This window comes from Silene latifolia, chromosome 10 (genome assembly GCF_048544455.1).
Source record: "Silene latifolia isolate original U9 population chromosome 10, ASM4854445v1, whole genome shotgun sequence".
NCBI lineage: Eukaryota > Viridiplantae > Streptophyta > Magnoliopsida > Caryophyllales > Caryophyllaceae > Silene > Silene latifolia.
This window is the reverse complement of record NC_133535.1, coordinates 9,839,833-9,859,718: the sequence shown is the minus strand read 5'-3', so window position 1 is coordinate 9,859,718 and position 19,886 is coordinate 9,839,833. Positions and strand designations below refer to the sequence as shown.

At 37.9% G+C, this 19,886-nt stretch overlaps 1 protein-coding gene and 1 long non-coding RNA gene across 2 annotated transcripts in view; both read right to left on the bottom strand.

Annotated features, from left to right (window-relative positions):
* Window positions 1-16,185, bottom strand: part of LOC141605036 (uncharacterized) — a 148,547-nt gene extending 132,362 nt beyond the window's left edge. The window contains exon 1 of the long non-coding RNA XR_012526271.1: window positions 15,155-16,185. This is a non-coding gene — a long non-coding RNA (uncharacterized LOC141605036). The remainder of the gene's footprint in view (window positions 1-15,154) is intronic.
* LOC141606916 (putative LRR receptor-like serine/threonine-protein kinase At3g47570) lies at window positions 10,146-10,848 on the bottom strand (the record flags this gene model as incomplete). The annotated part of the gene is made up of 2 exons (XM_074426302.1): window positions 10,522-10,848; window positions 10,146-10,288 (listed from the first exon to the last, which is right to left on the bottom strand). Coding segments are annotated over exons 1-2 (432 nt in total), but the record flags the coding sequence as incomplete, so codon positions are not given.
* Window positions 16,186-19,886: the final 3,701 nt, after the last annotated feature.

Below are 19,886 nucleotides of genomic sequence, written 5' to 3'. Positions count from 1 at the left end.
GGCTATACTGATGAATAGAGGCGTCTAAGGCCATGGGCAACCATGGGCGATGGAACCGGATCTCTGATTTTGGTCAACAAATTTACAAACTTTATTGATAAAATTCAATACAAAACTCAAAATATAGTAAACTTGTGCATTCATATTTGGGGTCTCGTATTTTTGTGGTGCACCGAACCTCTATTTATTTTAAGACGCCCATGCGGCGATGAAGTAATGCTAAGGAAATGGGTGAGGGTATTATAAGCTTTAAAGGTGGTGGTAATGCAAGTTTACCGAATGAATTGATTGGTTGCACAGAGGGCTACCGCCTACCAGCAAGCATACAGCGAGCGAGGCTAATAGCATTCTCAAGAGTCCTACTGTCAATGAGAAATGAGCACCCCAATAAATGCTTCCTCCTCTGTCGGGGAGATGTAGAAGGTTAATGTGGATGTAGCTACCTTTAGCGGGACGAGTGGTGGTTTCGAGGTGGTTATACAGATGAGGAAGGATGCGTGAGTCATACAATATAGTTCAGCAGTTAAATCAAGAGTAGAGTCCTAAAATTACACAAGTGAAAGCGACGGAACTTGGTAAAAGAATGGCATTGGAACATGGAGTAACAAATGTGATTTTTAGTCGGATTCACTTCGGCTCATTTACTTAGTGACTTCTGCAGTTCTACACAATTGCTGTGTTTAAATCATGCCCGTTTGCATGATTTAACATATATCAATGGGTGAATGCATGATGCATCGCTTTTAGTTGTTGCGACTTGCTAGTGACTGTTTACATGTTTGGGTTGCTTTAATTATACTTGTCTATCGTATCGTTTGGATCTAATTAAGGATTGTAAATTTGTAACTAAGGAGACCGGAGTGAATTTCACCTTTCTTAGTTCAACACTTTAAACTTTTGTATTGAGTCTTTCGGACTATTTACCTATCATTTTAATTTCAACAATGTTGATTAGTCTATTCATTAGTGAGTGAATGTAGGGGTGTAAATGAGCCGAACTGAGCTCGAGCTCGGGTTGGCTCGGGCTCGGCTCGAATTTTTTAGCTCGAGCTCGGGCTCGGCTAGAAGCTCGTCGAGCCTAAAAAATTGAAGCTCGAGCTCGGCTCGGGAAAAGCTCGAGCTCGGCTCGAGTTTGAATCGAGCTCGTTTTGTCATTATATATTTTCCCTTTCTCACCTTTTAAATCTAACTAAATATAAATATTTTTGAAAAATAACTAAATTATAAAATAGTAAAAAATATTATCATAATATACTTATAAAAATGTCTAAATAACATATAATTTGAAATAAAAATAATACTACAATATAAAGATTATACAAAAAAAATTTATAAACGAGCCCAAACGAGCTTCCGAGTCGAACCTTCCTGAGCTCGGGCTCGGCTCGTATTTAGCCAAGCTCGGCTCGAGCTCGAACTCGAGCTCGTTTTGACCGAGCACGAGCCGAGCTTTGACCGAGCCGATTCCGAGGGCTTAACGAGCCGGCTCATATCATTGACAGCCCTAAGTGAATGAATAACGGACAAAGTTGAGTCCAAATCATTTCTAGGTAACTACTCTCTTCGTTTCAATCATGTGTTTACCTCAACTAAAATACTCCTCAAAAAGAATAAAAAAATAAACAAATAATCGGGACTTTAGTGTCTTAAAAGAGTTAAGTATTCAATTCAAAGGAAACAAATAAACAATAATAATCAAGTGGTATTAGTCCAGTGGTAGTCGGATTAAACTTTAAAGCTTGCATAGAAATGCAGGAGTTGAGTGGTCACGGGTTCGACTACCAGCTGGGGCGAGGACCACTTGACCACTACAACCCCGAAGAGAGTGGCTTACATGGTCCATGTAGTGGTATGGGCCCGGGAAATTCAACCCCCTCGTCATAAAAAAAAACAATAATGAGGGGTTCATGATCAAATCACAAATCCATTTAGTTAAAGGGGTAGCGCTCGTTATAGATAGACCTATAATATAGGTGCGTAGAGGTGGCAATGCTCAATCGGGTTGAGTTTGGGTTGAGTTATTTTGGGTTTCGTCACACATTTTGGGTTATGTTGGGTTATTTCGAATTTTATTTTGGGTTTGGTCACTTTAGAGTTTAGATTGGTCATTTTGCAGTATGTGTCATTTTTAATCGGGTCAATTTGTTTTTTAGTTAAAACACATTAATTAGTACACATTATTATTAGTTTTTTTTGAAAGGAGTAAACACATTATTTTAGGTAGGGTCAACTTGGGTTTTGTGTCCTATTCGAATTAGGTATTTTCAGGCTACTCACGGATCTCGGGTTAACCAAATAGGGTCGGGTCATATGTTTATCAACTCTACCAGCCGTACGGGTACAATTCTTGCTTGGCGCGAAGGGCAAAGGGAGATTTTGTGAACTTCGCAGTGAATCAAATTGAAATACCGAAATTATAAGCAAAAATTCAAAACCCTAACTTTTTCAATTCAAATTTAAAACTGAATTAATTCTTCAAGTTCAAAATTGAATTAATTCTGGAATTAAGAAGACTGGAATCTCCGGGATGATTAGGTATAAATTCCTTCATTTTCTCAAATTTCCCGTGCTAGTTCCTGCAGTTCATGTTTGCTTACTGTTATCAATTGTATGATTCCATGAATTAAATTTAGATTTGAATTTAGTTTTATGTATTTGATGTTCGTAAACCCCTAATTAGTAAAGCGTAGCATATATAGAATTGTTTATGGACAAACGGGTTGACGGCGAAGCTGAGGACTAGAATTGTCTATCATATGTAGATGCTTCGCTTCCTATCTGTCTAACATGTGAGAAGGCTTATATATAAGATTGAAAAAAAAAACTTTCTGTTAAACGTGTAATGCTATATGAATTATTGTATTGAATATCTTCTGTATAATTACATATCTTGGCCTTATTTATATGTATATGCTAACTATAAACATGGTAAATAAATATACACAATGAGCTAATTGTGGCAAAGAGATACTGTTGCCTTGTGAGATATGGGAGCCGTTGGAAAGGAGCCGTTGGAGGTGTGGGCTTTGGGCTTCGTTTCCGCATCGTAATATTTTGGGCTTTGCTTCACCTCGTAATACCCCCCCTCAAGCTGGCTTGGAGAGTAAGTCATCGAAAGGTATTCGACCAAGGGCTTTTGTAAAGATATCTGCGAGTTGAGCTTTAGTGTGGACGTAGCTTGGTCGAATAGTCCCATTGAGTATTTCGTCTCGGACAAAATGGCAATCAACTTCAATGTGTTTAGTTCGTTCATGAAAAACCGGGTTGCGGGCAATGTGAAGAGCGGATTGATTGTCGCATGAGAGATCAATCGGGTTGTCATGTTTGATGCCGAGAAACTGTAGGAGTCCTTTGAGCCACTTAAGTTCACAAACTGTGTAAGCAATAGCACGGTATTCGGCTTCGGCCGAGGATTTGGACACGGTGTTTTGCTTCTTAGTCTTCCAGGAGATGGGTGAGCCACCGAGAAACACGATGTAAGCGGAGAGTGAGCGACGCGTTGTGGGGCAGCTCGCGTAGTCCGCGTCACAGTACGCATGTAATTGTAATTCGTCCGTTGTCTTGAAAAGGAGGCCTTGACCTGGGCTGTTTTTAAGATATCGAACAACTTGTAAAGCGGCTTGCCAATGGTCAAGCCGTGGGGCATTCATAAATTGAGCAAGAGTATGAACGGAATAAATAAGCTCGGGTCGGGTGATGGTGATATAGACGAGTCGACCAACCAGACGTCGGTATGGTTGGGGGTCGGTGAGAACGGGTGAGGTGGAAACCCCAAGTCGGTGATTGGGTTCCATGGGAATTGGCGCGGGCTTGGAGCCCATGAGGCCTGTTTCGCCCAAGATGTCAAGGGCGTATTTTCGTTGTGAAACGAATAAACCAGTGGTGCTCCGGGCTATTTCGAGGCCCAAAAAATATTTTAGTGGGCCAAGGTCTTTCATGTGAAAACAAGTGCTCAAATAGGTTTTAAAATGGTTAATTGTAGAAGTATTGTTTCCACAAATGACTAGGTCGTCGACATACACCAAGACATGAATCTCAGTGGTGTCGTTTGTGATCGAAAAAAGAGAATGGTCGTAAGGGCATTGTTGGAAGCCATAGGATTTGAGAGCGGAAGCGAGTTTGGCATACCAACAACGCGGAGCCTGACGAAGACCGTATAAGGATTTTCTTAACCTGCAGACCTTACCGTTTGTCGGGGATGAGAACCCAGGCGGGGGTTTCATGTATACCTCTTCGTTGAGATCGCCATGGAGAAATGCATTGTGGACATCCATTTGGTGGAGCTCCCATCGTTTGGCAGCGGCTATTGTAAGGAGAGTGCGAACTGTCACCATTTTGATAGTGGGGGCAAAAGTCTCATTATAGTCGACTCCTTCGATTTGGCGGTTTCCCATGACCACTAGGCGAGCTTTGTAACGTTCGATAGTGCCGTCGGCATGATACTTAATTTTATAGACCCATTTGGACCCAATTGCCTTCTTGTTAGGTGGAAGGTCTTCGAGTGTCCAAGTGGTATTTCGTTCGAGAGCCTCGATTTCACTCTTCATTGCATCGCGCCATTGTTGTACCTGCATAGCTTCTTTAAACGTGCTAGGCTCGTGGTTTTTAGTCACGGCCGATAAAAAACATTTATAGTTAGGAGAAAATTTATCATAAGAAATAACATGTGAGATTGGATATTTTATACCTGAAGATGATGTCGATGTGGTGAGAACTTGCGTCAAGGGGCGTTTCTTAGGCTGGACGAAGTCCTTAAGGCGGGAATTCGGTATTTTTTGACGCTGGCCTTTGCCCATGTGTGTAGGAGTGGAGGGTGCGGGTTGTTCGGTTGAGGTGGTGGATGGGTCTGACTGGGTGGAGATGGTTGTGTTGTTGGTCGCGGGTTCTGGTGGAGAAGGCGTGGTGGAGGGTGGTGGGGTCTCGGTTGAGGGAGTCTCGGTTGAGGGTGGTTGGCTAGGTATGTTGATCACAGGGGTATCTTCGTCAAGAGATGAGGGAGTGTGGGATGTGTTATCATTTGTTTGGGTTTGATAAGGGAAGTCGTGTTCGATAAATTTGACGTCACGAGAACAAAATTGTGTCCCCGTGTCAAGGTCGTAAACCCGCCACCCCTTCTTTCCCATAGGGTATCCGATAAAAACACATTTTCTGCTTCGTGATGCAAATTTGTCGCGGGACCGATTGATGGTTTTGGCATAGCATAGGCAACCAAAAGTTCGTAGGTGGGTCAAGGTAGGGGGTTTGTTAAAGAAAATCTCATAAGGAGTTTTCCCGTGGTGAATAGAGTTTGGGGTTCGATTGATGAGGTAAACGGCGGTAAGGACACTCCCCCCAAAATTGCGTTGGTAAATGAGCTTGAAATAAAAGAGCACGAGCAACGTTTAAAATATGACGATGTTTTCTTTCGACTCGGGCATTTTGTTGCGGAGTATCGACATTAGAAGTTTGAAAGAGTACACCATTTTCGAGAAAGAAATTGTTTAAGTTTGTAAATTCGTTGCCATTGTCACTTCGGACTGTTTTGATTTTCTTATTAAATTGTCTTTCGACGAAGGCAAAAAAATTTAGTAAAGTTTGTCTCGTGTCACTTTTCCGACGAAGTAAATAAACCCATGTTGAGCGTGAAAAATCGTCGACAAGAGTTAAAAAATATTGTGACCCACATGATGCTTGTGTGGAGTAGGGACCCCATAAATCGACATGTATCAAATCAAAAATATTGTCAGCATTATTCGAACTTAAAGAAAAAGGTTCCCGAGTTTGCTTGGCTCGAAAACAAATATCACAGTCCTTGCTATGAAAAGAAGTTGTAATGTTTTTGCAAAAAGGTAAAAAACGAAAAATATTGGAGGAGGGATGCCCCAACCTTCGATGCCAGAGTTCATGTGTGCCGGGGGTAGTGGCGATAAGGGCGTGATGAGTGAGGTTGTGTACTTCCGTCAGATAATATAGCCCCTCGACTTGTTCACCCGCACCAATCATCATCTTCGAAAAACGGTCCTGAATAAAACATAAAAAATGAGAGAATTGAATGGTTAAGGATGAATCACGTAATAGAGAAGAGACAGAGATAAGGTTGCATTGTAATTTGTCACAGTATAACACATTACGTAAAATTAAACAATTAGATAAATGAACATTGCCACATTGAGTGGCGTGAGCAATTTCGCCGTTCGGTAACCCTACAGATAAAGGACTAATTGTTCGAATATTAGTAAAATAAGAGAGGCAACCCGACATATGTCGGGATGCTCCTGTGTCGATAATCCACGAGAAAGATAAGAGTTTACCACTTAGACGAGTCGATGAGGACGGTCCTGGCTGTCGGGCTTGCCATATTTTATGCACTTCATCGAGTTGAGCCGGAGTGAGTTTATTAAAATCAATTTGATCAAACCCAGTATTGGTAGAACCCATGGGAGCAGCTGTAGGTTGTACCGAGGCAATGTGAGCCCGAGCCATCTCACCACTTGCAGCGGCACCGTGGGCAGCAGGTGACACCGTGTGACCGTGGGCAGGAGGCGGTGCGTGGGTGGTGACAAGGTGTGCGCGTGGTATAGTCGGGGTAGCCTTTTTAAGACGATCGTAATTGGCTCTACCTTGAATATCAGGCACTACAGTCCGGCTCATATCAGTTTCGTTGATATAGATGCGGTCTCTAGGACGGTCCCCCCACCAATCAGGAAATTCTCCCGTAACCCTGTAGCAGACGGGATACAAATGTCCGGACCGTCGACAAGCAATGCAATACGGTTTATTTGGGTCAATAGGTCGAGAACGATCCCCTCCCCCTCCGGCAGACCGTGTATTAGAATTGGTCTTAGCAGCAAAAGCCATGGTCTCAGGTTTTTGGTCGATTTTATTCGCGGAAAATTGACGCATTCCTTCCTCTTGTAGAAGGCGATTATAAGCAAAATCAAGAGTGGGTAAGGGAGAAATACCGAGTAATTGAGAACGGGCAGTGTCATAGCGATCGTCCAAGCCTATAAGGAAATTGCGGACACGCTTCTTATCACGTCGAGTGTCGAGGATGCTTACCAGGTTACAGCTGCACGGGTTACAGGCGCAAGGAGGAATAGGGTCAGCTGCTTGAATATCGTCCCAAAGTTTCGTGAGGCGGCCATAATAATCGATAAGAGTTTCTGTTGGACCTTGACGACATGAACTTAACTCGCCTTCTAAACGAAAGATACGGGCATCATTGTTCTGGCAGAATCGATTTCGGATATCGTCCCATATTTGTTTCGCTTCGGGGCGATATGAAATCGTTCTTCGAATGGTGGAGTCGAGGGAGTTATAAATCCACGCCGTTACGAGAGCATTTTGAGACAACCAGGAGGGAAATTCAGAGGCAGTAGCAGCCGGTTTCTTGATGGAACCGTCAACATACCCCTGTTTTCCTTTGGCAAGGAGAGCGAGAGTAAGACCACGGGACCATTCATCGTAATTGGTTCCCGTGAATGCTATTTGTGTAATATTCGAACTGGGATTTTCGACAGGGACAAAGTTAAAAGATTGAGGTGTCGAGGAGGTGTTAGCGATTTGATTGTCTGTGGTATTCGTCATGATGAAGATCGAGTTCGAGGATCGAAAATCGAAAAAAAAAACAGAACGAGGAAGATGAAGTTTGTCAGGAAAACAATAACTTGGCTGATACCATGTTAAACGTGTAATGCTATATGAATTATTGTATTGAATATCTTCTGTATAATTACATATCTTGGCCTTATTTATATGTATATGCTAACTATAAACATGGTAAATAAATATACACAATGAGCTAATTGTGGCAAAGAGATACTGTTGCCTTGTGAGATATGGGAGCCGTTGGAAAGGAGCCGTTGGAGGTGTGGGCTTTGGGCTTCGTTTCCGCATCGTAATATTTTGGGCTTTGCTTCACCTCGTAATACTTTCTGTAGAATATTTCATATAATCGTACTCTCTTAATAAAATACTCATTTTTCCCATTTTGATTTCTTTTCAAATTAGCGATTATGATAGATAAAGAAGCTCACTGACAAACAATGATCTGAATACGAGTTAATAAAAATATAGGGAACCAAGTTAGCATTAAGCCAGAAGCTTACTGAGTTTCTGCATCAGTGTTTTGATAGTAATAATCATTTGTTGTTGGCAAAAAGATCTATTAACAGAAGGACTCACAACATCATTACCTCGAGCAGCATAGCCAATTGTGCCCCTGACTCCTTTGATTTGAATGTTGAGGTCTGTTAGAAAGTTTGCTAATCCATAATACTCAACATGAGCGACTCTGTCACTGTCTAGCAATATGTTGCTTGGTTTAAAGTTGCAATGCAAATTGGAAATTCACGCTCTTGGTGGACGTAATTGAGTTCATGAGCCACATCAATTGCTACATCGAATCTTTCATCAACACTCATGTTTCTATCCACTCCATGCAACCATCTGTCTAGACCCACAATTGGTATGAACTCGTATACTCATTTCTCTGAAAATTAATACATGGTCAAGCTGTTATGATGCTTACAAGATTCCTATGACGGACATTCCTCAACATGTTGCACTCTGTCATGAAGCTCTTAGATGCATTATGCTGTTGCAAGTTGAAAACTTTTGCTGCATTCGTCTTTGCAACCAAAACCACCTTTTAAACACGGATTCAAGAGCGAAGATCCCATCCCAAGAAGGTCTCTGAAGAAAAACCAGCCGTTGCTTTAATAACATGTCGTAAGACACTTTCATAGTTACATTCCTAATCATTGAACTTGATAAGACGTCTTTTTTTTCCATACATGTAACATATAGCCTTGCCACCATGGGCACCATACCAACAAGTGTGCCAAAAACTTTTTTTCCCCCTTCTTTTCCCTCCTTTCCTTCTCAAACTTAGATAAATGAAGTAAGTTGTTACTCCACAAATCCTGTTATTGCCAGCAACAAAGACCGCACTCTGAATTCGTTGAACCCCTCCCTCAAAATCGTTGTAAGATACGTCAAGGTAATATAATATTGGAAATTTAGAGCCTAATCCTATCTTGATCCAATCCAATTTGAGCTCAATACTACTTGGACTAGATTAAGAATCAAATTAAATCTTGACCAGTCTATATAACTTTCCGAGCTTTAGATTGTAAGCTAGCTTAACTAATTGTCATTAGCTCTTAAATTTGAGAAACGAAATATAACAAACCCAATGTTTTTCATGTTCGAAATTGAAGATTAAGAAAGCTGCAAGTACTAACTCGTTGAGGGTGTGTTAAATTGAAGATTAAGAAGGCAGCCAGATTGTTTTTTTTTTTTTTTTTTTTTCCTGAACCTTCTTTCCACCGGAGAAGTTTTGTTTTTGTTATTGCAGTTCATATTTGCAAAATGTTACTCTAATAATATAATATGACTTGTTGGGCATAAATATCATTGAATACAATTAGTCATAAATTTGCAAAATTTAGGTTACAGTCTCAGGCTACATTAGTTGATGATCAGGAAGATATTTGTACCAAAAGTTGATTTTGGTGTTGTTCTTCTAATATGATATGGTATGGTTGTTATGCTTAACTCAAGAAACCAGCTAGCCTAGGAAAAAATATACTCCGTAAGACATAGTTAAATGATAAGTAGTAGAGTACGGTAGATTTTAAAAGCTAACAAGTCATTAGTCATGTTTATTGCAAATGACAGAAATTAAAAGCTTTTTACATTCAACTACGGTAGATTGTAGTCTTTATAATTCTATCTTGAGACTTCTATTGTGGACGCTTGTTTTCCTGATTAAAATCAACCTCGGGCCCCTGTAACGATTAGCAGTACAAGTAGAAATAATGTATTGTTAGCAGAACTTCTAATCAAGTTGAAACTTTCAGAATAATTCGTTACTAGTAAGCTCATGGTATGTCTAATAATATACCTCTTGCAGGAAGGTTACGCCTGTTTCTAGCATTGAGAAGGTTGTCTCTTGCCGATTGAAGCCTGCTAATGGCATCGACTATTTTCATTCGTTCTTGTGGGAGATGATTCGAGCACGACACACCGACGCTTATCACAGCAGTAACGCATTCCACTCTTCGTTGAAGCTCATCTTGGACTACCCTTGGGTCTTCGGCTTCTTCAGTGAGATTATCTTCTTCAAGTGATGGGTCTACTATTTGCAAGACTTGGTCAGGTAATGCTGCTTCTGCATGCTCATGAAGATTGTAGCCGTCATTGAACATGCTGGCTGTTGGACTCTTTCCTGTCATTAGCTCAAGTAGCAATATGCCATAGCTGTAAACATCACCACTTGTAGAGGGTTCACTTCCAAGGCCGTACTCTGAAATGTGAACCCAATGACCAGACTTAGACACATAAATGGGGAGTAGATAGATAGGCAAGCTTTAGAACTTTCATTTACTATGAATATGTGTTGACTAGGTAAGCTCACTAACCGTATGAACTATGAAGTGGTCTAACTTCCATTTTAACATCAAGTCTAGAGGATTACAGAGTTTCTGAGTTTTGGTCTTTTGATGATAATATTGTAAATAAGAGTGACACTATTATTACCTGGAGCAGCATAGCCTATAGTACCCCTGATTCCAATAGTACTACTTTGATTCGGATGTCGAGGTTGAGTAAGAATCCTGGCTAATCCAAAATCCCCAACATGAGCGACCATGTCATTATCCAGCAATATGTTGCTTGGTTTCAAGTCGCAGTGCACTATTGGAGTTTCACACTCATGGTGGAGATAGCTAAGTGCCTGGGCCACATCAATCGCTACATCCACCCTTTGAGCAAGGCTCATGTTTCCATCCACTCCAGATAACCACTTGTCTAGACTTCCATGAGGCATGAACTCATATACTAGTGCTCTAAAATCGTTCCTTTGAAAGTCAATTTGGAGCAAGTGTGATGATGCCTAATGATTTCGATGACGGACATTCCTTAATGTGTTGCACTCTGCAATGAAGCTCTTAGATGCCCCATGGCGTTGCAAGTTGAGAACTTTCACTGCAATCGTTTTCCCATCCAAAATACCCTTAAACACAGATCCAAAAGAGCCCGTCCCAATTAGGTTCTCTGAAGAAAAACCAGTCGTTGCTTTGAGTAACATGTCGTATGACACTTTCATAGTTACATTCCCCATCATTGAACCTGTTAAAAGGGGTGTCTTTTTGTTTTTTGTACATGACAGATATATCCCCACTCCCCCTACCGCCGTGGCCACCAACCCAACAAGTGAACAGATAATTATCAAATTAATCTTTTTCCTGCTTTTATTCTCATTGCACTTAGGTAATTGCAGTTGTTTAATTCCTCCACAGAGCCTACTATTGCCAAAGAACAAAGACCGCACTTTCATTTGCGAATAAGGAACTCGTTGGAACCCTTCCCTCAAAATTGTTGTAAGATAAGTTAAGGTAATATAAATTGGGAAATTTAGAGAAGAAGGCTGGAATTGGTCCAGATAAATTGTTTTGAGAAAAGTCAACTTGTTGGAGGCCCCAAAGAACCAAAGAACTCAGTGATGAAGGAATATTTCCATGAAAGGAATTTCCATCCATGAACAAGTTTTGAAGGTTGGAATAATACCTTAAACCATCTGGAATGACACCCGAAAACTTATTGTTAGACAGTTCTAAAATTTCCAATCGACCTTGTTTACTCATTATCGAAGGTAGGGAGCCTTCCAAATGATTATGATGCAAATATAGTTCAATAAATGAAGCAGGTCCTTCAAATAACTCATTGCCCAAGGTTCCATTGAGTTCATTGTATGATAAATTAAGGTATAACAAGCTTTGGCAATTCCCAAGGCTTGGAGGTATACTTCCTTCCAATAAGTTCTCTTTTAAAGAAAGTTCACTCAAAAGTGTTAAATTGCTCGGGGAACTAGGAATTCTACCTTTTAATTCGTTGGAGTACAAATGGAGTACTACCAATTTGCTGAGCTTTCCAAAATCCTGAGGAAGGGATCCCGTTAATTTGCAGCCACCCAGAGATAATAACTCAAGATTGTTGAGATTGGTAATACCTTTAGGAATCTCTCCACTGATCGGAGTATCTACTATAAGGAATGATTCCAAAGAAGTGGAGAGATTGGCAACAGATTCGGGTAATTTTCCTGAAAAGTGATTTGGTCCCAATTGTAATGTATCTAATTGGCTGTAGTTAACTAGTGTAGCTATAAAGTTGATATCACCCTCTAGGTAGTTATGTGCAATATCTAACCAATTTAGGTTATGAAAATTCCTAAAATCATAAGGAACCCTTCCTGTAAAACTATTATAACCAAATGCAATAAATCCAAGTGCTGTGTGGTTTAGTAAGGTGATTGGAATTAATCCCGAGAAGTTGTTAGACGCAAGGTTCAACATTTTCAAACTAGGAATAGTGAAGCCAATATTTGTGGGAAGTTCTCCATGTAGTTGGTTGCCAATACATTCTAAAATTAAAAGGGAGGAGAGATTAAAAAGGGACGTGGGAAGTGTGCCTGAGAGTTCATTTTCTCCAACTTCAAGGAAGGTTAGATTTCGCATCATACCAATGCTGTTTGGTATAGTTCCCGTAAATGAGTTGTAATCAGCATTTATTGATACTAGAGAAGTAAGGTTTTGTATGGTGTTAAAAAGAGGGCCCGTAAGATTGTTATGTGTTACAAAAAGATCTGTTAGCTTTGACAGTGCTCTTAATCCTTGTGGGAGTTTTCCCTCAAGCTTGTTGTGACCTAAGGATATAGTTCTCAGGTTAACACAATTAGATATGTTTGGTGGAATCTCACCTACAAGGTTGTTGTTATTTAGCCATATGTCATGAAGCCTGAAGAGATGAGTTAACTGTGTGGGGATTTCGCCAGATAGACTATTACTGTAAAGCCAAATAATTTGAAGGAAGCTCAAGTTTCCTATGAAAGGAGATATGGTTCCGGCCAAATTGTTAGAACTCAAATCTAATACCGTTACTCTATTATGTTTATGCCCACAAGTAACCCCCTCCCAAGAACAGTGGTGAATAGAGTTATTCCATGAGCTTAAAACTCTGTTGGAAGGATCCAATAGCTTACTCTTGATGGCCAACAACGCGGTGTGGTCGGTCTCGTTGCCTAGGTAATCTGTACTACGCAATTCTGAAGTTAGTATAGTATTCTGCAACACAAAAATAAAGATGACAAGAATGGCTGGTTTGTTACATATGGAAAAAAATAAACCTGGACTTAAATTTTGGGTTTGGAGGTGGATTGGTTTCATTTTGTGTTAGTTGTCAGTTCTTTTGTGTGAGATGCTCTTGAACTTTATCACTCTTTCATATATATAGGCATTTAAACCATGATGTACTCTTTTTTTTTTTTAGCAAGTGTACGTCTCTTAGTTAGCCGAGGGTAATTGCACCATATACTACAGTAAGCTTAACCATTACGGAGTACTTTTCTTATGGGCTTGCTTGGAATGGAAGTAATTGCTACTGGAGTGAACTAAAAAATGGAGGAAAGTGATGAAGGTTGGAGATAGAAATGGAGGAAGATAGTGTAATAGTCCCTCCATTAAAGAGTAGTAATTACCCACCTCCACCCCTAAGTAATGCATTACCTCCATATGGAGGTAATAGTTGCTCCCTCGCCTCCTCTTTCCACCCTCTACAACCACCACAAACCACCAATCTCCTTCCATTTCTTCTTGTTTTAGCCTCTATTACTCCCATCACTTATCTTGCAGAAGTAATGTATTGTCAGCCTCACTTCTAAAGTTCTAATCAATTTGTTACTGTGAAAATATTAAATGACTGAGAAACATATGATGTGTAGTTATATATTTCTTGCAGGAAGATAACGCCTTTTTCTCGTATTGATATGGTTGTTTCTTGCTGAGAAACAAAGGAGTTGTCGCTTTCTTTTATATATATGCCAGGTATAGCCCTGCTACCATGGCCACCACACCAACAATTACACTGATAATTGGAATTATCAACTCAAGGATACGAGACATTTTAAGCGACATTTTATCCCATTTAATTAAGCGGAAAACGTCTTACTTTGCGTTGTTGAAGAATTAACCTACTAGAATAAAAACTATTCTGCTATCAGTTTATCTGGTTTCACATGTTTAGCTATTTGTCTTTCGCAGGTTGCTCAGCAAAACAACTATGATGTCTGTGGCAGCGGTGGTCAGCAAAACAACTATGTAAGGCTCGTTTCGTTCTAACTACCGACGATTCCGTAATATTGAACATGTAAGGTGAAATGCTGCTTCCTATTCGGCATCTTTTGGAGGACGCATTTATTCCGCTAAATAATGAACATGTTGATGATGATCATTATACAATTTGAATTATTGAACTTGTATGGTACTGAACTACTGATCATCATCACCACCTACAGGCAAATGACTTATTTCAAACGACGCGAAATTGTTGATGATGATTGATGATCATTATACAATTTGAATTAATGAACTTGTCAGGTACTGATCATCATCAACACTTACAGTTATGTCAAGTACTTGTCATCATCAATAATTTGAATTAAGACCAACTCTTGCGTGTCAGCCGTGGCCTGTGGTTGTTTGAGAATAGAGCATGATTTAGGTTCAATGTGGCCCAAATTTCACGATTCAGGGACTATCTTGGGTCTCAATCATTCCACTTGTGCCCCCAAATTCACGTTTTTCCTATATTGCCTTGCATTTACACTCCCGCCATTTTTGTAGACAGTTTATCCTCTTAGTTAAAATTGGGTGACCCTAACGACACTCGAAAATGTATTATGTTACTCAAAAGACATTTTAAAAGAATTTTGCAATTAAAATCAACGTTCTTATATAACAAATGGCAGAGTATGTTTCCTCTATACAATTGCTTTGTATTGTTTCTTGTTTTGTAGGTGGATTTTAAATTTATACAAATGATTGCGATGGACGATGGGATGAGTAATACATGGTATCTTTGGTTCGGACTTCAGAACTCTGTAAGCAATTTTCCAGTTTTATTTTGAAATCTGATTAATTTTAATAAAACATGGCATGAAAAGGATTTAGCTTTATTTATGCAAACGTTTGTTCTATGAAACCGACAGGCCGACATGGCATGTGGTGTGTCTTCCTTCTCATAAAGTCCGATCCTAAGTGACACCATTTTGTTAACGACTTAGCTTCTGAGCCACACACGACAGAAAATCTTGGAAGTAAAGACAAGCTTATATTACCTTAGGAAGCAGGCAGCTTAACTTGAGGCCCCATGTATGATGTTCTCCTATCGTTAGCCGATCTCTTGATCAACATTTCTTCAGTTTTGATCATTCAACTTTTCATAAATACTCCCTACATGTTTGGTTTGTTACGTATAAGTTTGGCTACTTAAGTAATAAGGTGGTTTTATACTGTATAATGTAAAACGGATACAATTTTATAACTACTTTTTTCCATGTTTATAATTATATTTACGCAAAATCGTCTTAGGAGTATGAAGTTATACTATTATAGGAAACCGTTTCACGATGTCCTATCTTTTGCATAAACATTATTCTAAGTTAGAATAATCTTAGGTTGAGAGATAATGACCACTTAATTTGGAATTCACTTGCATGCAAGGCAGGGTACTAGAATGTGAGTTGTCTAACTCAGAAATAAGAGCTGCTTGTTGGAAAGAATTGTATGCATAATAATAAGAAAAAATTTTGTGTCCTTCGGGAGGACCGTCCTCCAGCAATTCATCAAATGAAATATTATAAATGCGTAAGTGTAATTGTGTAAGAAGTATGGTTTTTCAGGACACAAGAATTTTTCTAGTAATAATTGTCAAGGAGTGGGATCTTTTTTTCTTTTTTTTTCCGGAGGACTCTTGGCTGTTAGCCGTGCTTGTTAGAGCTTGACAAGAAGTTGGAGTACAAGAATTTGAATGTGAAACTTTCTCGTTGTCGTACTCTGATTTCCATATTTGTGAAATCCGAAATTTTATTTATTTCTTTATTTGAATGTGAAATTTACTTAATTAAATAATAATGCTTTATCAATGTGGAATTGTGAATGTGGAATTTTCAGTAGCATTCAGCAGGTTCTGCATTCTGCATTGCTGGTGCAGTGGCTTACAGTACAATCAATAATGTAATTACTCTTGAGAAAATGGAAGAGTTCATTGAATCGATATTTAAGGCCCTGTTCTTTTGGACTTAATTTCAGTTCTAATCAGTTCAGCTCCATTCAGTTCAGCTCAGCTCAATTCAGTTCAGCTCAATTCAATTCAGTTCAGTTCAGATTAGTTCAGTTCAGTTCATTTCATTTCAACATTACTATTATTATTCTTATTGATATTCTTATTATTATTTTTATATTAATGTATTTACTATTGTTATTATTATTATTATTATATTTTTATATTTATTATATTACTATTATATTTATTAATAATTAATTCGTATTGTTTATATTATTATATTTATATTTAATACATTTATTATTATCATTATTATTATTATATTTTATTTATTATATTATATTTATTATTTTATTAATATATTTATTATTATTAATATTATTCATAACATATTTATTATTATTATTATATTTAATATTATTATATTAATAAGTTATTATTTAATATTTATTATTTTATTAATATACTCATTATTAATATTATTAATCACATATTTATTATTATTATTATTATTATTATTATATTTAATATTATTATGTTAATAAGTTATTATATTAGACCTATTATTATTATTATTATTATTATATTATTTATTTTTTAGTTATTATTATTAATATATTATATTATTATTAATAATGTTATCATTTATATTACTAATATATTATTATTATTACTTTATTTATTATTATATTAATATTTTATTTTTTATATATCTTATTAGATTATTATTATTAGATTATATTAATATATTATTATTATTAATGAATAATATTATTATAATATTTATTATTATTATTGGTATTATTTTTATTATAATATTTATTATAATATTTATTATTATTATTATTATTATTATTATTAATATAATCTTTTTATTATTATTTATTTGATTGATTGATTCAGCTCCATTAAGTTGATTGATTGATTCAGCTCCATTAAGTTGATTCGATTCGATTGACAATTTGGTCAAAAGAACAAGGCCTAAGTCCTTGTGTAGAGTCGATATTTAAGTCTATGAGTCCGTCCTATTGTAATTTACAAAGACTTTCACTCTTTATTTTGTTTTGTAATAATTCTACACCTACAGACTACAGTTATACAAGAGTTATTTGCTGTATTCAGAGATGGGCTTGCTCCCTTGTGCAGTCCCTCGTCGCGTTTTGCCTTTTACCTATCACAAATTCTCATTTGTGACGGCCTTACCCGGTGTTTACCTATTTGCTATGCCCGCTTGCAAGGTTGAACTTTTTGAAAATTCCGAACAGCAAGCTATAGTCCTGCTTGAGATGATTAGTAGAAACCGGGAATGCAATGAAAACAAAATTTTGGATTTGCAGAATTTAGGTCAGGTCGAGTTCGGGTCTTTGTCGTCAATTATTATTAAGTTATTTATGGATAATATTCAGTGTGCAACAATAAACGTTTGGATCGAGTTATATTAGACCAGGTCAAGCTCGGTTCTTGAGTTCTGGTGTTGGGTTAGACGCGAGTCGTGTTATTAGCTATGGCCTGTGGTTGTTAGATAATAGAGCATGACTCTCTGGGTCAATCATTCATTCCACCTGTGCCTCGAGTTTCACGTTTTCCTATATTGCCTTTGCATCAACACTCCCGCCATTTTTTTACACTTTATCCTCTTAGTTACTATTTGACCCGTCTTTTGCTATAGACGGATATATCCGTCTATAGCAAGACTAGCTGTAAAAAAAATTGGGTGCTCGTAACAACACTCGAAAATGTATTATATTACTTAAAAGACATTTTAGAAGAGTCTTGCAATTAAAATTAACGTTCTTACATAACAATTGACATAGTATGTTTCCTCTATACAATTACTCACTATTGCTTATTGTTTTTTTAGGAGGAATTTAATTTTATACAAATGGTTGCGATGGCCGATGGAATGAGTAACCTAAGGTGTGTTTGGTTGGAACTTGAGAAATGAATTGAAATTGGTTCAATTCATTTTAATGTTTGATTGTAGTTTTTTGGAATGGAGTTAGATATTTGTGAAGTTTAAGTGTCTGTACAATCTCACGAAATATGATACTTATATAGCTATTGAGATAACTCATCCTAAAACCAAAAGGTGGTACAACACAATGCTATATAAAACATCACAAAATCTCATTGAAGACGGCACGTATCCGTTACTTTGGAGTGACGGATACCATTTCCTCTCACAAATGACCCAAATAGAGGAGAGAGGAAAACACATGGGGGTGCCCCCACCTTGTCCCCCTTATCCGGTTTGTGAGTGACATTACCCGTCACTTGCTCTGATCCGTCTTCAGCAAGACTAACTGTATTGGGATCAATATAGCCGAAGTCTTACTCGAGTCCTTGTCCTCTTCCTTCACTTTGTTCGTGATAGATACACCTCTAGCTAGCTCATAGTGAATAAAAAAAATTAAAGAACTCTAATGAACACTAATCTTATTTAATTTAACTGGATAGCATTTAAGCTTGAGAAACTTTTGTGAGGACCAAATATTAATCAAATTCTAAAATAAGACCGTCGTACAACCTTTATTATTATTATTATTATTATTATTATTAAGAAGTGGTAATCCTCGGGACCTATAACAAGTACTCAATCCCTGTTATCATAGTACTATTTTTTTTTTTATTAAGTAAGAAAACTAGGTTGATTCTCTAAGATAAGACCAACCTTTCTCATCTTTTCGAATGATGGAGGTAAGTTGAAGCCACCGGCTATCAAACCACCTCGAAAGAGTTGGACATGAATGTCCAATAGAAGCCATGAAGTCAGCAACCTTGTTGGCTTCACGTAGACCTGGCAAAAGCAACCCGACCCAATTGACCCGACCCAAAACCCGAAGTGACCCGAACTACATCACCCGAATGTGACCCGGAAACCCGAATTGACCCGACCCGACCCGAACATGACCTGAGCTTTCTTAACCCGTACTGGCCCAACCCGAAAATGACCTGATCCGAAACCACCAAACCCGAAAATGACCCGATAAAATATAACTCTAAATGAACTGAAAAGACTTGAAATTGTTATTTCTCTATTATTCATTGACCCGAAAATGACCCGACCCGAAACAACCCGACCCGTTTGACCCGAGTTAACCCGAAATCAATGAGAAACCCGAATTAACCCGACCCGAACTAACCCAATCCGAACCCGACCCGTTGACCCATTTTGCCAGGCTTTCACGAAAGAAATGTTTAATTATCACTTCATCACAAAATGAAATTTTCCAAGAAATTTACCAAGTAGCTCGGATTGAGTTAATAACACATAAATTATCACCCTCCACAATTAACTTTGAGATTTCAAAGTATTTAGCTGCTAAAATTTTTTTTTTTTAAAAAACGAGAGCTTCCACAACAAGGATACTATTAGATGCGCACTTTTTTGCAATGGAGAACTAAGCTCCCTAAAAAGTGAAAACGTTGGCAAAATGTAAGTCTCTGGATTACTATGAGAAATTTCTTATTTAATTCAAGTTTTTTTTTTTTTTTTTTAATTCAAATTCTTTTTGAATCTAATTGCACAATTAAGGTTACCTGTAAAATACCATTGCATCTGATTAGATGTTATTCTAATCAAGGCAATGAATTAGCAAAACCCTAATCAGCAAAACCCAGATTTTAGTTATTGTGGAGTTTGCGGATCATAAATTGTTTTGGTAAAAATCAACCTTAAGGCTCCTGCAATCGTTAATGTCACAAGCAGAATGAGTGTATTGTTACTTGTTAGCTTCACTTGTAATCACTTCGTAACTGTAAATATTTCGTGACTCGGAATTCGG